At 41.8% G+C, this 24472-nt stretch overlaps 1 protein-coding gene across 1 annotated transcript in view; it reads left to right on the forward strand.

Annotated features, from left to right (window-relative positions):
• Nucleotides 1–11002, forward strand: part of grin2da (glutamate receptor, ionotropic, N-methyl D-aspartate 2D, a) — a 145466-nt gene extending 134464 nt beyond the window's left edge. The window contains exon 19 of the mRNA XM_044053097.1: nucleotides 5588–11002. Coding sequence (XP_043909032.1) covers nucleotides 5588–8761 — 3174 coding nt within the window. The 3' untranslated portion in view covers nucleotides 8762–11002. The remainder of the gene's footprint in view (nucleotides 1–5587) is intronic.
• The last annotated feature ends 13470 nt before the right edge of the window (nucleotides 11003–24472 follow it).

Genomic DNA, 24472 nt, shown 5'->3' on the forward strand with positions numbered 1-24472 from the left:
CGGCGCAGATCAGATAAAACGGTCGATCTCCGTGGATTTAAAGTGACAGTTAACTCTGACAGGTTGAATCCAGCACTGGTCCTGTTTATTTTTGCTGCATGTTTGCCTGCCAACATGGCCGCTCATAGAAACTCATAGAGTTTACGTTACGTCGGGAGCTCTATATGCACTTAACATGGTCTTTAATGGTCTTTTACATTGCGGTCCACAGAAACTGAGTCACACGACGTCCGGAGTTCTTTATATGGGACCTTATTGTAGCTTGTGCAGAGAAAATAATGGGGCCCAGGAATGACACCTGAGGAACGCCACAAGAAATATTTACTACAGTTTTTAATTTATAAACTAAATTTATGTTTTTTTTATTATGAGTGAAAACTTTCTCACCTTTGTAAAAAATCTACCACCAAGTAACAATCTCTCCCCATTAAGTATTCTGTCTTTCCGGCGTTAGCAAGAGGTTTTCCAAAGTAAAGTAAAGTAAAACATTTTAATCTGACTCCATTTAAACAACAATTAACTTTACTTTAAAATATCTTTGGGATTAAAGTTAACCAATCATTGAAAATGTAAACCCTTTAAGGATTCAATCCTATTGTCAAGAAATCTGATATCGGTCTAGTTCAGGGATGGTTTATATTATAAAAACCACTCAGTGACCTTTTTCCACATAGAAGATTAGCCCTAATGCCTGGGTTGAAGTATTCAGAGGTCAGAAATGTAACACAACAGTTTACAGGACATGATACTCAATCTTTTCTATTCAACTAAGAGGTGGAGGGTATGAGTGTCAAATCTAACCATATAACTAGACTAAATAAATCTTCAATAACAGATTCTTAACTATTTAGAACAAAAGTCTCAACAAGGCAATATTAGAAATGAAGGGTTAACATACCAGTTTATTGAAGTGTCCAGTAGTAGAAAATACAGCCAGTAAGTTGATGTGTGGGAGCTTCTGTTAAGCAGACCAACTCCACAGTGAATGGGAGCTCTGTCCCTTATATCCAAGATATCCAACCAGCACACAGACACTTTACATTTACATTTACATTTACATTGTGATTTACTCAGGAATGCTATTTCCATCTGAGGACCTTTTAATCACCATGGGGTCTTTTCACATGACAATTAAGCCACCTTGACTTGTCTACTTGCACTGAGAACATCAGACCTACACACTTCAAGTGAGAGTGGTGGGACTGTCCCCAACTGATGAAGTTTGAACCTAGTTTAATTAATTCATTTACAGATAATCAAAGGGCAGAATATACAGAGTGATGACGTTTCGTCTATTGTCTCCAGGGTGTGGTCTCACTGTCTTACACCTTTTACCACAAAAACTGTGTTTATAAAGTAGCCCCGAGTTAAGGAGGCGGAGTCATGTGTAACCATCGTGGAGCTGTTTGTCATTGAAGTGAATGTGAAGTTTTCAAATTACAACATACATCAAACCACATCAACTCTCTGAATGCATGTGCATTTATTTATGTTCTGTGCATTTATCCTCCAAAGACAAAAAAACTGAAGGATGGTGAAGAAACTTTCATTCCTTCACTGATTTACATCCTCTCAACCTGAGAGTGTGGAACTAATCAGCGAAACGAGCCGAGCATTCATCACGCGCCGCTTGAGGAGCGTCGTGGCAGATTTATGCAGCAGCAGATGTTTTGATTGACTCAAAGGTTGTCGACTCTTCCCAGATCTTTTCTTCCTGAGGTTTAAAGAGAAACAGGGACGAACACGGAGGAAGGTTAATGAACAGCTTCCCACTGCAATCAGGACATGGATTACAGGAAAGAAAATAGGTGTTGTGCTCAGAGTTGGATCTGGTTCCTGGCTCTCAGCAGGTACAGGACCATGAAGCCACAAGATTAGAAACATCAGTCGTGTTTATCTTTGGCAACGCGCCGCGGGGGGTCAGAGGGTGACTGATCACTTGGCTGACGTGCGGCTATTTTCGTTTAGAGCCACGACAGCTTCTCCCCCGCTCTGCTCCTGGAAATATTTAGTGCAAGTCTTAATAAAGACTTACAGGTGTGAGGAGGAGGAATGAGTTTATGAAAGAAAAGGAGGAGAGTAACGAGAGAAGATGGAGTAAGAAACGTGTGTAGAGAAGTGGACAAGGACAAAGTAGGAGGCGTCAAGGGAAGGGATGAGCAGACGAGAGCAGAGGACATCAGGGACAGCAGCGAAAACAGATACTCCAGAAACAAACCAGAAATCTGTACTTCATCCAGTTTGACAAGAAGTTCCCACACAACTAAACTGTTTTGTGGAATAACAGTTAGAAAAGAACACATTTCACCCACATCACATTTGATTTAGACGTGTTATGATAATGATGTTACTGAAAGTGGTAGTTGGAACTCCAGCAAAAAAAACACATTAAATAGGTTTAAAACATGTGTACGTCTTTATTTCACTGTTACACAGACTTTTCCAACAGGAAACTGAAGTTTGTTAACCACTCACTCTCCCACACCAAACCTCATAGAGAAAATCAGTGATTTTAACATCACACACACACACACAGGAGTTGTTGGTCCACTGCTGCCTCCATCACTAAGTTCAAAAACTAAGTTCATTTTCTATTTTGTAAAATCCTTCGTTCAGATTTAACTCAGTGACACAAAGTGACCACTCGAGGCAGCAGAGGACCAGCAGCAGCTAAAATCTTCTAGGTGTGTTTTTTAAACTGTGACACAGAATATTGTGTTGTTTGTGAGAGGAAAAGAAAACGTTCCTCGCCTATTTCCTCTAAACACAAAAAAACCCCACCATCACATTGATATGTTCATTTGTATAAATGTAGGTAAATAATGTAACAAAAATGTTCTTTAAATGACAATGCAGTTTAGGTTTAAGTAAGCACTAGTACTAGTTACTGAGTTTAGTAACAGTTTGTTATCCGTTTTTTCATTTTATTTTGAAAACCAAAGTAGCAGTTTGTCAGCTGTTCTCTTCATTTTATTTTGAAAATCAAAGTAACAGTTTGTCAGCCGTTTTTTTTCATGTTATTTTGAAAATTTGAGTAGCAGTTTCAATTGTGTTCCTTTTATTTTGAAAATCAAAGTGGCATATTATTGTTTCATTTTAAAAAAAACAAATGAATTATACACAGATTGACCCGATACATATTATACAGATATCCATATATTAATATATTCAGTCACAGTCAAAGGTTGCAGTTCCTCAGAAAACCTGTAGTCTGCATGTTTTTTGACTCATAGATCCAGTGATTCACACTGATTCACTCGTTCATTTTATTGATAATATATGACCATGGTCACAATGTCTGTGCAGATATTTATTTCCCATCAGAACCTTCACATAAACACGTTCAGAACTCTGCAGAACATTCTCTCACTGCAGCTCTTATCTGCCACGTCCCTCACTCCTAGAATAAAAACGCCACTTCCATGTAAAGGCCAGTTAGCCTCTGTGTGTGTGTGTGTGTCACTTTCCCTCGGCCCAGTTTCAATTTCACAGTGCGCTGCTCCTCCTCCACCTCTGTGCTGTTGTGATATCAGGGACATGTGCTGAGTCATGAGTCTGTCCATCAAAAGTCCAGCAGAGTGAATGTGACACATGTCAGTGGGAGTGATGCTTCATTTGAACATGTTTGTCATGTATGTGATTTACTGTCCACACTTTAATAAAGACAGTTAAAAAGAGCAGCAGAGAGACCAACCTCCTCCTGTGAGGAAACGCTCATTTACACGTTTCTTCTACCATGTTTTATTCATGGAGACTGTCACTGATTTTGTCGCCGTTTCTCATGTTTGTGGCACTTCATTAAAAACTGAGCTAGAACAAACTTATTGAAACTCCAGTGGAGACAAATTCTTTGTTTAAATGTGGACAAAAAATGGAAGATATTTGTGTTTTAACGTAAAGTCACTACATTTTATCTCACGTCCAACACTGTCCATCACTGTCCAACATCGTCCACCACTGTCCAACATGTCCATCACCATCCAACACGTCTATCACCGTCCAACACTGTCTAACACTTCTATCACTGTCCAACACGTCCATCACTGTCCATCACCGTCCAACAGCATATATCTCATGTCCATCACCGTCCATCTCATGTCCAACTCATGTCCATCACGTCCATCTCATGCCCATCACCGTCCATCTCACGTTCATCACTATCCATCTCATGTCCAACACTGTCCATCACGTCCATCTCATGCCCATCACCGTCCATCTCATGTCCAACACTGTCCATCACGTCCATCTCAGCATCTCAGTCAGACTACAACCTCAGCAGTGATGAATATAAGTTTTTGCTTTTCCAGGTTGTTGTTGTTGTTGTTGTTGTGTGGAGCAGTTTCTTCCAACAGCTTCATACTCGGTGAACACATGAGTTGTTCTGTTCCAGCTGAGCGCTGTGTGCTTTTCTGAGAGCTCTGTTTGGTTTGATAGTGTGAAAATCCTCTGCTCTCTCCAAGGTCCAAAAACCCCCCAAACAACTCCTGTTAATGTTCAATCTTTCAAACTCCATCACACTCCCTGTAACTGGCAGGAGATACTGGTACACACTATTTGCGTTCACTATGTATACATATATATATATATGTATATATGTATATATATATACATATATATATACACATATATGTATATATATATATATATATATATACATATATATATACATATATATACATATAAATATATGTATATACATATATAGGCTATACACACACATATATATATATATATATATATATATATACATACAGTATATATATACCCACATATATATGCACAATATAAACAGCAAAGTAACACAGCCGGTGTTTGTGCACTGAATGAAGATAAATCTTATTTCAGATGCACAAGATGCACAAAAATACACAAGAGTTACAGTAAAACAGCTCGTGTTTGCTTTCTCATCGTTTTCTTGTATCACACACAACCTTCATCATGTTTCCTTACCCCCAAGAAATTAAATGATCTCATTACGAGGTGAAATGTTTCAAGTTCTAATGAGAGAAATTCAAATTCAAGTTCCTTTATTTTTGCTCAAGTGGAATTAAAGGTGCCGTTTCACAGTCACACACTGGAACTATATTATAACACATCCAAAAAAACACAAGATGTCCAGTCCATGTCCATCACCGTCCATCTCATAAATGAGATTATTACAAGATGGTACAGTACAAAGAGGAGTTCTTCAAGATTATGGAGAATTACTATTTGATTTAATATTTATATTGTCAGTTTTTTTGTTTGACCACTCAGAGTTTACGAGTTACTAGTTCACGATGCACTGTAGAACGTGAAAACAAAAAGTTGTATTTCTTCTGAAATGTGTGGATATTTTGGGCAACTTGGGATCAGATGGAAGAGTAAAGTTTATACTTTGTATTTCCTGAGCTTCTCTGAGGATTAACTTTGGTTTGTGTGGGCGTGAGATCATAGTGGCTCTGTAAGTTTCTTTCTCAGAATCAATGACTTCAGGGTCTCTCTCTCCCTCTCTCTGACTTTAATGCTGACATACACACAGTTCTTCCTTATCATATTTGGCAGCCTCCTACTCTAATTACAATCTGTCTGTTATCTGTCCACCCAGGGAATGTACAGCTGCTGCCAGTTTGAGGATGAGACCACACCGGGAGGCAGCAAAAGCTCTTTGCCCCAGTATCACACTGTGAGCTCGATGCCCACTGTAGCCCAACAACACCTCGTCACGGCCACGGTAAACAACACCACTGCCATCGCCATGGTGCAGCAGCAACCTCAGCAGAAGCACCTTCAACAGCAGCAGCAGCAGCAACAACAACAACAGGGGCAGACCTACACCACAATGCTACCTGGATCGCCGCCACCCACCGGGCACTCGGCGATGGCCTTGGGTCCTTCAAACAGCCCCTTACTGGAAGGCCCCATGCCTTGCTCCACCTTCCTGCCGCGCCATGACCGCAGACTCGCAGTCGTGGACCGCTGGAACAGACCAAAACCAGAGAAGGTCTTAAGTGCAGGCAGTGGTGGAGGTGTGGGCATTGGGGGGATTGCAGGAGGGATCATGGATCTGCAGGCGCAGCAGCAGCAATATCAGCAGAGTCTAGGACAGCACTGGAGCCTGCAAGCAGGAAGTGGAGCAGGGGCAGGAGGTGACACAGGGCTGGATGAATATAAGCGCTACTATGGTCCTATAGATCCAGAAGGGCTGGCGACAAACTCAGACCAACAAGCAGGGGGCCCTCAGCAGACTCCCAAAGCTAATCCTCGAGGTCCTAAAGCCTCAGCAATGCCACGGCTGCCTCCTAAAGGCCCTCAACAAGGCTCAACGCACTTAATCTCCAAGCCTCCTCCACCAATCCCATCTTCTCCACGAAGGCCTCCCTTCTGGCGACGAGGAAGCCTAGCTCAGGCAAGGAGAAAAGGTTCAGGAGGTCCTCTGTATGAGAATATACTCCCCCTGGGGAGGAGAGGAGGTGGGAGGTATGGGGCAAGTGATGCAGGTGGAAGAAGAGGCCGACGTCCTCCTCCACCTCCTCCTTTACCTGTTCCCCTTTCCTCCCCAACACACACCCCCACCACTCCATCTTCACCGTGCCATTTCTACTCCTCTTGCTCGAGTGCCTCCTCCTCTTCCTCCTCCTCCACATCATCCTCATCGTCTTCTTCATCCTCTGTCTCCCTCTCTCGATCAAACTCCCCCTCTTCTTGCTCCAGTGACAGCTCCTACAACTCCTCGCTGAGTTTCCGATATCGAGCTGGCGATCGGGATTTTATGGTGGGCGACGATTATGACTCAGATTTGCTCACAGAGGAGTCGAGCCTCCTTCTGGGGTCCCGGAGGAAGATTCGCTCGCGCCGCATGTCATCTCGCTCTTTGCCGTGCAGTCCCCCACCACCACCGGTCCCCCCACGGAAGCCACGTCTGCAAAAAGATTTTGGTAGAGAGAGAACAGGCAGCCAGCTTGCCCAGTTACAGGAGTGGTGGGCATCGTGGGGAGACAGGGAGCGAGGGAGAGGAGGAGGAACAACAACCCGGGGAGACGCTGTAGTGGGTAGGGAAGAGAAAAGGCACCACAAAGAGAGAGAGCGTGAAAGGAAGAGGAGGAAGAAAGGACGGAAGAAGAAGAAAAGGGAGGAGAGGGAAAGAGAAAGGGAGCGAAAGCGGCGTAAAGCAAAGAAGAAGAAAAAGAAAGATGATAGGGTGAGTAAGAGACCGCGAAAGAGGTCAGAGCAGGAGGGAGGAGATCCTGAAAAAAGAGAGGAACTCAAATCAGGGACACAGGACTACCCATCATATCCGTCTCTTAGACGAGAGTCCTTTCGGAAAAAGAGCGAAAGCTCCATCAGAAGCTATGGATGGAACATACCAGGTGAGGAGGAGAGGAGGGAAAGGGAAGATAAAGAGAGGGATGATGGGGAAGAGAGCAGAGGAAAGGAAAAGCATCACCAGAGAAGAAACAGCAAGAACTATCATCGCTCTAGCAGCAAGCCGACCACGTCTGTGAAGTTCTGGGGAGCGGGTAACCCATCCTCGGATGCCATTCCATCTGCCTTCCTGCCCTTGTTGCCTGTCACCTCAAAAAGGAGGAAGAGTAAAAGTTCTGACCGAGATGCTGTAGGAGTGGAAGGAGAGAGGAGGCCCTTGTTGGGGCGAGGTGAGATCCACTCCAAAGAGGGGCTGTCATTTCACGAGTGGGAGTCTGACGGCGAGGATGAGGATGAAGACTCTGAGCAGGAGAGGAGGAAAGCAGATTGTGGAAAGCGACGTAGAGGAGGAAGGACATTATCCGACGAGGAGCGGGAACGTGACAAGGTAGTCGGGATATATTCTGACGATGATGGCTCTTCTGGAGAGTTTGGGAAGTTTGAGAGGTACTGGGAGGACCATGAAGGCAGGGCGGTTGGAGGGATCGGAGGAGGAGGTTGGTTTTTCAGCACATACCCATCCAGGGATAAAGCCGGCAGCATCAACAGTAGAGACGACCTCTTCCTTGAGCGAGGGGAGAGGTGGGGGACAGCAGATATTGGGTGGAGTTCAAGTGCTGGTGGAGGAGATGGCGGTGAGAGAGGGTGGGGTTCAGGATCACACTGGCCTCCACCTCCTCTCACACCACCACCTCCTCGCCGATACTGGTCAGTAGACAAACTCCACATCCAAGATGAGAAGAAGAGTAAACGAAAGTCAAAGGACAAGGGGAGAGGACACACAGCGTGCTCCTCCTGTCTCTCCCCCCATCACCATCCGCACACCCGTTCATCCAAATGGGCCCGTGTAGCCTCACGAAGCCAGGACGAGTTGTACCACCACTGCCAGAGTTTCGGTGGTCCTCTGAAGCCCAAACACGACTCCTCCTCCTCCTCCAAACCCGATCGCTCACAGAATCCATCCAAATCTGGCAGTCAGTCAAACCTCAGCCTACAGCAGCGGACACAGAGAACAGAGAGGGATCGAGGGAGGCAGTCATCCCCACCCTCAAACCTCATACCCAACTTGCCACCTCCACTCCCTGCCCTTCCAGCTCCTCCGTCCACATCACACCCAATCCATGTCCCTCCTCCTACATCATCCTCTTCTGTTTCCTCTCCCTCTGTGGTCTCCACCCCAGGAGCAGCCCAGTCCTCCTCCATGGCTTCGGCAAGTGCTAAACTTCAGTATAAGAGATTGCGCTCTGTACCCCAGCCCCAGAGGTTTCCTCAATCCCCTCATTTACCACTTAAAGCCAAGAGCCTTTGCTCACGAAGGGGCTCTGCCCATTTCTCCAGTGTAGAGAGTGAGGTCTGAAGTTCTACAAAGGTATTCAAAGTCATAAGGGAACCTTAGAACACTGACACTTACAAAGTAGTAGGAGTTCTGGAGTACACACACTGAGCCCTTTCCTACGGTTCTGCACAAACAAATCAGAAAGCCAAACACATCCAGCGGGGTAGTCCAAGGAAAGCGTGGATTCCTTTTGTTCCTCTGCATATGTGAAAGACTACAACCACAGCAACAACATGATTGTGAACTGGAACTCACTCAAAGCAAATCAAACATTAAAGTGGTAACTGAAGGAGAGCCCTTTGCTTTGGGTATTGAAATCAGAGCAGGAGTTTGTATTCAGAGGATTCTTAATGCTTACTGAGGGCTCAGGAACTTTGTACTATTGTATGCCTGCTGCTCTCGGAAGCCTTTAAACACAGAACAGTGTATTTTTCTTTACTTTTTTGCTTAAACAAGTCGCTTACCCCATTCTCCTTTTTCCTTAAAACTGTTTACATCCCCGCAGAACTGTGACGCCCACCCAAGGCACTTTTGTTTCTTGTCTAGAGGGGGGAAGAGGGTGATAACCTCTTGTCTTTTCCGCGTAATCCATGCACCTTCTGTTTTGTTCGCTCCCATCTTTTTCTCCCTCTACACCCTTATTTTCTCCGTGTTTTCTCTGCCTTACCTCCTTCCCCACCCCTCTTACGTTTATCTTCTTCTCAACTCTTTTGTCATCTCATCTCCTGTTCTCCCCCCTCGGCTCCTCTTCTTGATCTGATTATTCTGTGCATCTGTGCTTTTCTGTGTTTGTATTCTTGACGACAGGGTAAGTCAACTGTGACTGATATTCTGCTGGCTTAATGAAAAGCTGAGTGCCAAACCTACGTAGAGCTTGACATTAATCTGTACAATGTTAGCTGCTGTGTTTTCTTTGATCTCACAGAGTTTTCCATCAGCTCTACACAACAAAACAAAAACCGTACACAACATGTAAGGACACACACACACACAACTAATAAGTTAATTGATTCTTTAATGAGCAATACATTGGACACCATCTGTTGAGTTAATGTTTTATACTTTGAATCTTTCATTTGACCTCAGTGGTGTAATTGTTGTTGTTGTTATCGATGATATTCTACAGTATATATCAACGTGTTCAGTCTAATACAGTGTTAGCACTTGGTCAAAACTTGCACATGAAAAGTTCTCTCAGCTACCTAACCACGACGGTGTCGGTCGCGTCTGTTCCCTGCAACAACAGTGGAGACACAATGGGAAGCGTAGCATTTCTGCTGGTTAGGAACCGAGTTGGACGTAAACAACTGTTTGCTAACCTTGCAGGCCAAGTCTGCAGCAGTTGCTGAGGGACTAGATGTGAAATATGTTGTTTTATGCACTGCCAGGCCAAAAAAGTAAGTCACCATCCGGATTTTACTTAGCAAATCAGGGAGCTGCAGTGATTAATATTCAGCTGGCAACACGTTACTCAGCTGTAGCTAAGGCAGTGAGGAGCTTCTTGGTTCTTCGACGACATCCCGCGGTGGAGAAAGATATTAGCCTGCGTCAAACAAACAAAACAATTAAGCGACAGCTGAAATTGGATTAGGAATTATCCAAAACATTACTAGTACCTGGAAATGGTAGTGGTGAGCCGTAATCGTCAAGGGTCAAACGTGGTGGGAATAAAACACTTGGGAATGATTGTGATGGGTCTCGGCCATCACTTAAGAATTATTGAAAGCAAATCATAAAAAAAATTAACAGTTGAACAATTGTTATGGTGAAAGCATGAGTCATCAATTTCACCTGAACCTCCCCTAGTCTCTTTGAGATGTGCTGGAGAAAACTCAACAGCCAAGACTTTCTTTGTTTGACTTCACTGGGGTACACTGGATGTGATCCTGTGACTGGGGTAAATTTAGAATGTCCAAATAACAGTAAGCGATGGGGATTAGGTACCATGCTCAGGAGTACCCCAGCCCTTGACCTGGTGGGATTAGAACTGGCAACCCTCCGGTTACCAGCCATCAACACTGCAAATGACATGTGACCTTCTTTTGGCCAGGCAGTGTATTTATAAGCCGTCACTGGTCAAATTGGTGCCGTGGCTAGAAGACAACTCAGATTTGCTCTCCACCAAACAAAGACAACAGTCACATTTGGCAAAGGTGTAAGATGTTGCAGGGAAGGAAATACTTATAGCCTTATGCTAACTGCTCCTGCCATATAAAGTACCACTGTTAAAGTATATATTTTTCATTCATGTGTTTGGGGTTAGCCTCACCATGTGCAAGACCATGTGCTCAGATGAGCAGGAAGCGAGTGCCGTCTTTGGGCACAAGCTAGTTTACATCGACGTTGTGGTGCCAGAATCGAACTGACAGTGTACGAAAGACACACAGTTTTCACTTCATGTGCAATTTTTCCATTTCATTCGTTCAAATAATTTTCTCCGCACTGTACACATGGAACCAAGAGCTTTAGCTTTCTAGTCCATCACCGAGCTGACACCAGCAGTTACACACCGAGGACGAGCACTTAGTGTCAGAGTAGCCGACTCATATCGACCAATGATAGAACGCAAGTGCTGAGGACACTGGATGTCAGTGGGTGGAGTTACATTGGGGGAAGCTGATTGCGATTTATTTTCGTTGGGCTGGTCATGTTGCCTGAACCACGTCGCCTGAACACTGGTCAGCTCGCGTCGTTTGCCTGGAACTGCATCTGAGCCATACTTTTACTTCTGCTGAAGAAAACAAAAGAGAGAACCTTAGATTTTGACATGAAAATTGTTGTGTAGAGTTTGTCCGACTTTCTTTAAGAAAAAAAAAAGTTCTACATATATATATTGAATATATATATATATATATCTATATATTTGTGGCTGTGGGTAGCGTTAGAAAATTGTTGTTTCAAAACTTGACATTTGGGGGATATTGTTTCTCATTTACAAGTACATTTTTACACATGTTCCCTCGTGTTCACCAGCAACAGGGAAACACTTTTCTTTCCTCAGATTAGTGACGACTGGATGAAATCAAACTGGGAGACAAATTCAACACTTTTCTTTACAAAGTTTGAGCCAAATTAGGAAAGTGTAGAATAAAAGTGAGAGTTTCTGTGTTTTCACACCGCGGGCGACTCCGAGAAAGATTTTCTACAGCCTGAGACAAAAAAAAAAGATCTTTTTGGTGTCGAACTTGTTCCTGGAAAACCGCTAAGCAGTGTGAACACAGCTTGGAATTTAGCCACTCCCCCCGCCCCCTTTTTTCCTCATGTCTATCCATTGTGTTGTGTGAGTGTCTGCAATTGTAAAGCTGGTCTGTTTTTGTTTTGTTTTTGTTAGTTTTTTTAAAAAAAGAAGAAGAATCTATGGATATGTTTATTTCATCTAAGAAAAAAAAAAGAAAAAAGCATATCTAAATATATATGAAGGTATATTTCAAGATGCTAAGATCTATGTTCTATAAGTTTGTCTACTAAATTTACACTATTATCTCTATGAAAATATGTCTTTTTTTGTATGTTCGTGTGTCTCTCTCTCCTCGTCTCGGACCTTCTGCCCCCCGACCCCAACCTGACCCCGACCCCCAAACCCCAGCGAAAAACAGAGACCAGGACGCAACTGTGTTTTTGCTCACGTTCACACCAAACCATCCGCTAAGATTTCCCGCTGAGTGACGATGTGAGAGGGTGCGCGAGTGTCTTATGACCGTGTCACTGTAGCACTGGTGGCGTGCGTGTGAATCCAGAGGGGCCTTTTCATCTGAGGTTTTTGGGGCTTACAGATTAAATATCAAACTTTTATGGACACAGCAGCTTTTACCACAACTCTCACTTCTGTCGGGGGTCACGGTCTTGACCTCGTTCCGGGTTCACATCAGATCCTGGACTTTATAGCGCCGCGTGTACAGTGACAGGTGACCTCTCTCTCTTTGAAACACAATGTAGCGAGCAGCACAGGCTTGAGTCTTTCCTCCCATCTTTTGGTCGCTGTATTACTATGAAAAACACAACCATGCACAGCTGCCCCTGCCAACAACCCATAATATGGTATATATAAGATCTTTGATATACGTACAGTGTGTTGTATCTGCCTAACTGCTGTGCTGTAACAACAGATGAGAAAAAAGGGGCGAGTTGTACAAGTTTTGTTTTTTTCCATTTTGCGAAACTGCTAATATGATACAAGTCAGGGGGCGGGGCTAAATGTGCTCGCTAGTGTGGTTGCCACTAAGGCCAAAAAAACCGACCAAACCAGGGCTTTTGTTTTGATAATCATGTCTTTCAGCGACAACGACGACAGTCAGAGGATCGACTTTTTAAAACCAGCTTTCTCTAAATGGTGAACTACAAACCCCATAATTACAACACAGAAACAACACTGCCTCCACTGCCCCAGCCCCCTGTCAACTTGTACGATACAATTAAGTAGTTAAAGTTTTCTGAAGTGTGGTTACACGTGTGAGCGACATAATAATAATGAACACCTGCACCAAGAACCAGCCTCAGACTCAGAGGAATGCTATCTGTAAAAACACGGCAGCTAGCAAGGAAATAACTGACTTTAGCTTCTTCACTCAAGAAAAACTCTGAATGTTTTAACTTAAGTCATAGATGAATAAAGACATAGATATATTATGAGTCTTTTGTTAAAGGGTTAAACTTTGCTTTTCTCACACACCAAACCCCACAGAGAAAATCAGTGATTTTAGCTCGCGGGCACACAGGAGCTGCTGGTCTAGTGCTGCCTCGTGTGGTCACTTTGTGTCACTGAAATAAATCTGAACAAAGGATTACAAAAGCCGAAGTGACAAATAAGACATTAGAACATTAGTGATGGCGGCAGCAGTGGATCAACAACTCCTGTGTGTGTGTGTGATGTTAAAATCACTGATTTTCTCTATGGGCTTTGGTGTGTGAGAGCTAACTAGATAATAACTAGAGCATTTATTTATATATTTAGTTTGTGTCTCGCTTCAGTTATTTGTCCATATTTGTTCCTGTTTTCCCTCCTTTGTTGATTGCCTGTTCCTCCCTGATGTGTTTCACCTGTGTCCAATTATCTCTGTGTCTCCTCCTGTGCTGCCCAGTGTCTTTGTTGCTTCATCTGTTCTGCTCTGATCCGTTTATGTCGGCTTCCTGTTCCTAGTCTTCAAGGTATGTTTGTTTTGGTTTGTTGTTGTTTGTGTTTGTTTGTGTTGGTTTGTTGTTGTTTGTGTTTGTTTTTACTCAAGTCTTTTATGAAGTGGTAAAAATCAGTTTGAGCGTCTGTGTCTGAGGCTCAGTCCTCACTTTATTCTGTCCTGTACCACACATCAAAAAACCTTAACTTTCCTTTTAATTTAAGTCAGAATAAATGACTTCACCGTTTTGTTGTTGGGGATCTTGCTGAAGCATTTAGGGAAGCCCAGTTTTAGCCTGCAGTGGAAACTCAGCCACAGTTTCTGCCTGTAAACCTCTGAACAATGTCCTCAAGGCCTTGTGTTAATAACACTGCTGTATTGACTGACTGTATGGGACTGTGGCTGGTTGTGCAGCACTGTGTTGTCAGCAGGTGGTCAGATGTCGCCACCTGTAGGGCAGTGACAATACTGTGCTGTACAGCGAGCAGGACGGAATAAAAAAAGAAGATTTTAATAAAGAACTGAAACAAAGTCAGTATTTATTTTTGGTCATTTCAGACAAACACTGATGTTTTTCTCCTCACATCTCTTTTAAGACTCTGGACACGATCGACCTGCAGTCGGAAGCGCCGCCGCTCCACCGTGTGTCAACGGTTCTTGATTTTTCATTTAGAGTTTCACTGAATTCGTCTCTGGAAGCAGATGATAACCAGGTTAACGTTGTCCAAACATTTACAGCTCATTTGTAGCTCTGTCACTTTATCCACATGGAAACAGAACTTTCTCAGTATGATATTTGGCGTCGTAACAAGAAAAGTCTTCGTCTGCACTAAACCACAACTGCAGTACATATGCCCGACCTGTATGTGGTGCTGTAACGCAGCTACAGAATTACATCAATTCAAATTGAGAAGGAGCATGTGTTCTTTAATCAACCATATATGGTTGTGGGGTGGAGTGGCTCAGTGGTAAAAGACCAGGGTTAAGACCAGTACCCTGTGTGCGAAAGACATCATGGTTGCAAGTTCGATTCCACCCCTGGCTGATTGTGCTCACACCCATTGTAAGTCGCTTTGGATAAACTCATCTGCTAAATGACATGTAATGTAATATGGAGGGTGGAATTTTCAGATATTCCCAGTGTTCAGTGATGACAGAACATGAGTCTGACCCGTTTTCCAAAAAATATCATTTTTTATGGCCATGAAAACTGTTCCTGATAATTAAATAATAAAAAAAGAGAAATCTGATATAAAAAATAACTTAAGCAGATTCTCCTGAAATAATCTTCATGTGTTCAGTTTGTTCTCGTCCAATTTAAACAGCTGATGTTTTACAGCAGGGGTCTCCAACCTTTCCTTTAGCTAGAGACATATTTGATAATGTGAAGATTTCTTTTTTTAAACATCATTTACATACAAATGCACTGTTTTATAACAAAAAATGAATTTCCATTGTCAAAATCATCATTTTTAAATGGAAATGTAATCCAAGAGTGAAACTATTAAGAGACAAATTGCCTTTCTTTCCACATCTGGAGTCAAATAACATGAGATGAGTGCAGCTGTCTGTCACAGGTGGGATCTGGTTCAACCCTAACCCTTAAATAATACCTTATACATTTGGACCTGGTTTACAGTGATGCATTAAACATCAACACTGGTGTTTACTTCTCTTCTTAAATTTGCATTATGTGTGGAAGTCACAAACCTTTGCCGTCGGCTCCAATCGACCCTTTTTGTGTCTTTTCTTTGAATCGTCCCCGTCGTCCTTTTGTTGCAACATCGTGGGACTCGCTGAGTAGCGTGGAGGACACGTCAACAACGCAGCAGTTCACTTTGTTGGTTAAAGTTCACTCGAGTTTGACGTGTGTTTTTCATGCTCAAACGTGGTTTGTCTTCTGGTCCTGGATCAATTCCTCAGCTGAATTCTCAAAGATCCAATGATCCACCCTTTTGTTCTGATGAGTCAGAGTTTGTGTGTTTTTGTCTGTGGAGGAAAATAAATTGGTCTCCTGCTGAATTTAAAGCTTCTTAATACAAATGGAAAATAAGAAGACACCGAGAGGACGTGAATGAATGAATGAATGATTGATTGTGTCACAACAGTCGTTTTATTGACTCGTCGCTGAAGCGGAACAACAAATTTGTCGACTTTTAGTTTATTTAAGCCTCGTGTCGAGGAGGTGACCGTGGATGTGACTTGATTTAGAGAATTTCAAACACATTCATGAACTGTTTTATAAATCAATCTTTTACTTGGGTTCTAATTGATCCTCCACATGAGGGAGGAGCCTCAGCCAATCCCAGCTGACCCCGGGAGAAAGGCGGAGTCAAACAATTGAGTCAATTAAGATTGTCCGATTAACCTCCGGGAAGAAAATTCAAACTCCACAAAGACAAAGTGGGGATTGAAACCGGTGACCCTCACACCCCGTGTGAGCCACATTTATTACCGCTGCCAACAAGGTTCTGTTTTAAGTTTGCTCTTCTGAGAGAAACTTCCTGTTTGGGGATTATTTGTGTGAGTATGTTCCCGTTCAAGTCTGATAAGAATCTTCACACCCCAAAAATCCCTGTGTGTGTGTGTGTGCGTGTGCGTGTGCGTGCGTGCGTGCGTGTGTGTAGGATCAGACACTGATCTGGATCTGATCTAGATTTTGGCTTCAATCTGATGACAGATTTTGGCTTCAATTTAAACTTAACAAGGTTCAGTCCAGTTCTCCCAGTATGTGCGTGGTTTTTTCGAGGTTCTCCAGATTTGGGGACGAGGTAAACTGGACACTCTAAATCAGGGGTCTCCAACGAGTAGCTCCCAGTCCCTCAAGTACCTCGCCAAAAGTTTCAATCATCGAACATAAACCTGCTTCCATTTTTATCCCTTCTAGTTCATTCACTTTGTTTGGGTTGAAATGAAATCATTTTGTCAAAGTAGCTCTTTGTTTGTTGTTGTTCCATGTTGTCGTTTGTTGTCGCCGTTGTCGCCGTCCATGTCGGCTTTGTTGTCTTCGTTCCATGTCGTCGTTTGTTGTCTTCGTTCCGTCGGTTGTTGTCTTAGTTGTCATCATTTGTTGTTGGTTCCATGTTGTCGTTGTCGCGTTGTCTTCGCTCCATGTCGTTTGTTGTTGTCCTTTTGTTGTCGCATGTTGTCATGAGGTCGTTGTCGATGTTGTCGTTTTGTTGTCCCATGTCGCCGCGGGTTGTTGTCTTCATTGCCGTTTGTTGTTCCATGCGCTTTGTCCATGTCATTTGTTGTCTTAAGCTCCATTTTTGTTGTCTTTGTTCCATGTGGATTTGTTGTTGTGCTCCATGTCGCCGTTTGTTGTCCGCTCCATGTCGTCGCTTGTTGTTGTCGCTCCATGTTCCATGTTCCGATGTTGTTGTCCATCGCTGTCCCATGTCGCATGATGTCGTTTGTTGTCTTACGTTCCATGTCGTCGCTTTTGTTGTCATTCCATGTCGCTTTGTTGTCGCCTGTGGTTTGTTGTCTTCGTCGTTTTGTTGTCTTCGCCATGTCATTGTTGTTGCCATCCGTCGTTGTTGTCTTCGCTCCAATGTCGCCGTTGTCTTCGCTCCATGCTGTGTGTTGTTGTCGTTCCATGATCATGTCACGATGTCGCATCAGTACAATGTCATATGTCGTCGTTTGTTGTTGTCGCATCAGTACAATGTCATATTACGTAGTAAAGACGCTTCTCAGTGGAAACGCACGCCTGACCCAGGACTGTACTGTACTGAGCCAGACCTGAACCGCACCATGATGGAAACACGGCGTTCAGGTGAAGAAATGATGATAAAAACAGAGGGACGATAAAGATGCAGCTGCTGAGTAGAAGAGAAGGAACGGTACGACACTGGACTGTGTTTTAGAAAGAACTGAGAAAACTCAGGGTCTGCAGGTCCTCGATAGACGCTTCTCTTTTCTGCTGACGATAGACCAGTGAGCTGTGTGTGTGTGTGTGTGTGTGTGTGTGTGTAAATCTCTCTCTGTCCTCCTTTACTTTCATTCATTTTATTACACACACACACAGTTAGCCTGTAATGTCCGTGTGTCTGTCCGTTCACAGGCCTGTAATTAGAGCAGGTTCAGGAGTTCAAACATGTGACTCTCAATGAGATTTTACTATCAAACACACACACACACACACACGATGAAAGGCAGCAGGCTGTGAATCCACTGTCATGTCCATGTCCTCCATGATGAATAACTGCTCTTAATGTTTCCCTCGGGAGAGAGAGCACACGCACACGCGCGCGCACATGCACACACACACATGCACACACACACACGCACACACACACACGCACACACATGCACACACACACACGCACACACGTGCACACACTGACATGTGAAGGGCAGTAAAATGTCAGGGTCACAGTTCATCACGACGCAGCTCAAATCGCTTGCTGTCATATTTCATGTGCTAATGCATTCATCGCTAACATTAGAGCACGTGTGGAGACTTTACTTTCATGTGTTCATTTTATCCACGCTTTTATCACGATAGATTATAGAGCTTCAGCATTTCATCGATAGAATAATAGCAGTTTATTTTCTAATAAACACAGCTGCTGTGTCCTTAATGCTAACACTAGAGCTAATAACAGTTGCAGTTTGATCAGGCATGAAATCATTATTAGCATATTAGCAACACAAGAATATCTTCACCAAGAGGGTCTTAAGTTTTAAGTTTATAGGCTAGTTACCTAGCTGGCTTGCTGAGGAAGTGTATAATTAATGCTAGTCAGCTAGCCTGCTGGATAAAGAAGTCAAATATGCTATTATTTGGACAAAGACGAAGGCTATTTAGCTAGCTGGCTTGCTGAAGAAGTGAATTTTACCCTTATTTCAAAAAGTGAAGGCTAATCCTCTCGCCTGTTGCATAAAGACGTGTATTTTACCAGCATTTGGACATAATTAAGGAGAGTTAGCTTCTTTTAGACCAGGACAGTTGGTTAGCTGCTTGTTGAAAACATGTATGTTGCCAATATTTGAACATTTCAACACATAAGAATACAAAAACCTCATTCTGACACTTACTGTATAAACCGTCAGCACTGCAGTGTCACCTGTGGTGTTTCGCTGCGACAGGGGGCGCCCTTGAGCGATGCTTCCCACCAACATACAAGAAGAAAACAACATTAGTGGCAGCGGTGCAATCACACACCACATTAACACATTCACAATCATAAAGAGGGCGTTTTTCCCATCAGCCATCTCTGCCGGCGGCGTGGCTTCCATTGAAGAAGCGTCATGTAGACAGTGATGCAGAGGAACCACACACACACACACACACACACACACACACACACACACACACACACACACACACACAGGAACATGTTACACTGACACATGTTACAACTCCAGGGCGGCGAACATTAGCGAGAGCATGAGTCTGATTATGAGCTCAAGCTCACGGTCATTGATTTACCATTGTGAGGTGAGTCCAGGTTCACACACACACACACACACACACACACACACACACACACACACGTTTGCCTCTTCTCGTCCTCACTTGATATTACAAAGACTGATGATGATGATGATGATGATGATGATCCAGGTTGTGTTTGTAAAGATTTCCACTAAAACAAAAACGATCAGACTGTGATCAATAAGTTCTGTGTTGTGTACTTTGTGAATTTGTGTTTGCGACATTGGGAAAAAAAAACGTAAAGTTGTGAGAGATTAACAACGTTATTTCTGAGGAAGTTTAGAAGTTTGTTATAGAAAAATAAAAACACGAGTTCACGGGCTCGTTGTTGTAAACATGACTTCCAGAATAAACCGCTACTACAATACAATAGAATAGACAAAACACACACACACTTGCTGGCTCAACAATAGTAATATTAAGTATAATAGTCAAAATATAATTATTTTTACACAAATTGACATGATTATGATGAAAAAATAAAACATTTGTAGATGAAGACAAAATAAATAAAAATTACGTCACTAAAACAAAATGAACAGCCAGAAGTTGAGTCAGCAAAACTCGTAAAAATGAAAAATCGCTGTTTTTTTTTACGATTGCATAACTTCAAAATCACCATCAGCCTGTTTTAACTCACATTTAAACGTCTACAAAATACCACAAAAAGATTTTTACCATCTGAGCTGAACCTTTGCGCCACCTACTGCTCATGTCTGTGAACTCTCTCCTGATTCATTTTATATGAGCGGAACAAACACACAAAAATCTAAGATCTAAGAACGTTGAGATTTATAAAGATGATAAATGTGAAAGAGATTGAAGGTTTTGTTTTTACTCTGGAATATAAATGCACACATGAGCGTTTAAACCAAACGGCTGACATTATACTGTCAGTATATATTTATACGTATATAAAACGCAGCATATGTCGTCTCCATCAAGCACATAATGAGAGCGCCTGTTGTCGCTGTGATTGCAGCCATTAGCAGCAGATCAGGGTTTATTGAGTCCTGTGGGGACACTCACATGAAAGCCAGGACATTTGTAAAGGTGCCGCGCGTTGTGTTTGAACGGCCGTTCCTCGTTAGCACAATAACGACGCCGTTAGTTGTGATGAAAGAGAGAAAACACGGTCTCTGCGGCAACGACGACTCCATGACAGGAATGATTATAGCGCTCATGTCAGCTGCTCGCTCTTTCTGAATTTATATAAATACACTGTATATAGTATATAGTATATAGTGTGTATATAAGTACCATGTCAGCTGAGATTGGCTTGGCGACCCTGTGACCCTCGTGTGGAGGATAAAGTGGTCGAAAATAACGTTTAGCTTGTAAACCTGGAACGTGTGAAGCCACCTGTGCATCACCAACAAACACCAAGGTAGCGCCCCCCTCTGGCAGGAAACAGTACTTTTCACCTCTATATACTTTACAACACTTAAATCAGACAATACTTCAGACCACTCGTTTCTTCTCCGGCTGTTTTCAGCATGAAAGTGAAGATGGTGAACAGATGTTGTGCCAAAACAGTCGCTGACATGCTAACAGGCTAACGGGCTAACGGGAGAACATGTTGGCGGATGTCCACAGAGATGGTGGACATGAATCACCGCGACGAGACGGAACAAACACACACAACACACTCAACAGGCTGTGACACTATGTTAACAACACTATCTTTAGCCGCTTTAACTTTGTCACAAAGCCAGATTGTGTCCGTCTGTTTCCCTCGGTCAGTGACTCTCTGGAATAAAGATGAAGGGAAGTTAATCAAGACGTGAATTTTACACAGATAAGACTTATTTTCGTTTCTATAAAATCAGTTTTTGCAGCGTAACGTCCTCTTAAATAACATACGTATATGTATGTGTGTGTGTGTGTATACACATCCGTGTGTGTGTGTGTGTGTGTGTGTGTGTGTGTGTACACATCCATGTGTCCTTTCAGCAAACATGTTTTTGTCTCTGTGTTTTCATGTTCAACCCTCTCTCGCTCTCTTCTCCAGCACGCACACACTCCAGCTGTGCGTGCCTGGAATACGAGGCAGTTGCATGATGGGAAAAGAGGAAAAGATCGCTCTCCGTATCCAGGGGCAACGCAGGTAAAGGGAGAGGAGACGACTCCTCGTGAAACACGTTACACACACACACACACACACATGATTTATTCATGTCGCATACAAACATTTATTCATGCGTCCACATTTACATAGAATCAAGAAAATGCTGCGTCACTGTCACTTTACTGCAGGCTCTTTTGTTTCATTATTATTGTTGCACATGCAAACACCAACCGCTGATTAGTTACTTTTTTATTAAATATTATTCCATTAAAGCTAATTTTCAAGTCAAATATTTTAATTAAAAATGGCTGAACGTTGTGTCAGTGTAAAGAAGGACCAGGCTACACTGTAAAAAATGATCAAGACACAAGTGAGACACTTTCAGTAACTTTATTAGTTACGTTTTCCATAGATTTATTGTTTTGTGTTTGGTACAAGAAATGTACTATTAGGAGACATTTTTATGTCTCAGAAGTTGAAATGTGGCGTCCCTTAAGGCTCCATTTTAGGGCCCATACTGATGTTTTAACAGATTCTTTATTTAGACCGTAATGTGAATGTGTTTGACAATAATTTTAATCTCTGTCAGTACAAAGCACAAAAAAATATTTCTCTTTTGTTGGGAAAAGACAAAGTTAAATTAAAATGACGAAAGTTTGCTACATTACTTCTTGTGTCGTATTTACAAGTTCTTGAGTAATAATCGTGCTTCCTTGTCACATGAGGTATTTGATGCATACATAATGTTTTTATGATCGGGTTAGTGCTTGCTTTTGCATTTGTGGACTTGGTCATGTCAATTGATTTATTGCAGTGTCGCTTGTTCTTCTTCTTCTTCTTCTTCTTCTTCTTCTTCTTCTTCTTCTGTAGTGTTTGTTTGGCTCATCGATCACTGCGCGCTGGAGTTTTAAGCGAGATATTAAATCTCATTTATCAAGCACGCGTTGGGACGGATGTTTCCGCTGCTGCTTTTCCGGTGTAAAAACTCTCCTGTAGATAAGAAAGTTGTTTTTTTTTGTGATATGAAAAATAATGAAGGCGAAGTCTCGCTCCTTTAATGTTAATAATATTCAAAACTAAGTATAAAAACTGTCGAGGACCTCGTTCTCAGTTTGTGTTTGAATAAAATGTAAAACAGTTAAAGTTGGATCATTTAACCACTGACCCTCGTCTTCAAATATTTCCTCCAGGGTTTGATTCAGTTAATGTTGCCTCACATGATTTTTTCTCCCCATGTTTATTATATTTTATTTATTTAATTTCTGTGCCGCTCTCATTAATTATTGATGTCATTCTCAGGGCAACTGATTCTGAACAACAACAAAAGTTTACAGTAGGCTGTGGGAGGTGAAGTGTGAATGTTTTTATACGCTTTTATTACATTTATATACATAACGCATACATTTTCTTTACCACGGCTGCCACTGTGGAAATATTCCTGTTCCGTTTGTTCATTTGAGAAGAAAAACTCAAAAATTAAAGAACAGATTTGGATGAAATATTCTGAGAATGAAGTTTATGGCCAAAGACAGAATTTTTTTGATTTAAATAAAACAATTATTTTCTTAAATCTGGAATTTTGATGACACCAAATGTTAATAAAATCCTCAAATGCATTCACTGTAAAAACAGCTATACCCATGAGCCTTGAGTCAAATATCATTAAATTAATTCACATGTTCTTGTTTTAAGAAAATTCATTTGTCAATAACCTTAAGTTATTTATTATAGTTAAGAAAAACTGGACAAAATGTAAAAAAATATTGAGCGAAAAAAAAAAAGTTATTTTACTTGATGGAGCTGAATTTAAGAATTTATACCTTTTGAATTTCTTATAGTTGCACATACACCAATCTGTGAGAGTGAATTTTACTTCTGTGTTTAACACAAACCGGTGTTTTAACCTCTTACTGATAATTAAAGTATAAACTCTAACATTAGATATTTAGTTTTACTTCAAATTAAAGCAAAACTTTTTTAGGCAAATCAAATTAAGAACTATTTCATCCCAAAAAAACTAAAATAATTAAAATATTTTTGACCAAAAAAAAACTCTGGTTTTCTTTGCAACTAGAAAATGATTCAAGGCTGAAAACTCATGTTCACTAATTTTCACATCAGTTGATTTAATTATTTCAGCCCTACCTTTTAAACATTCCTGTGCTCAGATTGCTTTATTATTCTGTGTATAAAACACTATGTAGTAAAACACTAAATAAGAGACACTTTCTATTTCACATATTCATCCAAAACCTAGAAAACCTTGAAGTGTGGCGTCCCACAAGGTTCAATGTTGGGGTCTCTTACTTTTTATTTAGACCAGGAAATTAATGTGTTTGACAAAACCTGAGTAAAAAGAGAATTAGTCACAGGAGACAAAATGTTTGCTGAGGAAAATCAACATAAATCTCACACACAAATCAACGAGTGCAACACAAATGACACACACAGCACATTCTTCCAATTCTTCTTTCTGCTGCTGCAATTCTACCAAACTCCTCCCTTTGGCTTTCAGTGATATTAAGTGATAAATTCAAACATTAGCTCTTATTAAAAACCCTAACTCGTGATATTCGTCACAACAGCTGTGACAAAAACCACAGGAGCTGGTTTTTATATCCATGATTAAATCTTGAAGCTCAAAATAAAATGGAGTTGTTGTTCATTATTAGATTAAACTTCCGTACAGGTTGAAATGAAAAGTTTTTCATAGATTGTTTGCTGTTTTGTATCTGGTACCAAAAGTGGAAGTGTGGCGTTCCTCAAGGCACAATTTTAGGGCCCATACTTTTTTATTTTTTTATTTTAACAGACTCTTTATTTAGACCAAGAAGTTAAAGTGTTTGACAGAAACCTGAAGATTGAAAGTATCAAGGTTTTATGAACCTTTAGGAAAGTTAAAATATTTAAATTCCAATAAAAATTCCATGAATAATTCTCCCGTAGTAATAAAAGTCAACTGGTGGAAGTGAAGTTAATTTTCTCCAGCACAAATGTAGAGCTGTGAATATAAAGAATAAATGTTTGCTGGTTCAGGGGAAGTTAATTCAAAACCATTTTTCATTTATTCTGGAATGGAAGGAGAATAAAAATCACACTGAATGTCGTAA

Source organism: Solea senegalensis, linkage group LG20 (genome assembly GCF_019176455.1).
Source record: "Solea senegalensis isolate Sse05_10M linkage group LG20, IFAPA_SoseM_1, whole genome shotgun sequence".
Classification (NCBI taxonomy): domain Eukaryota; kingdom Metazoa; phylum Chordata; class Actinopteri; order Pleuronectiformes; family Soleidae; genus Solea; species Solea senegalensis.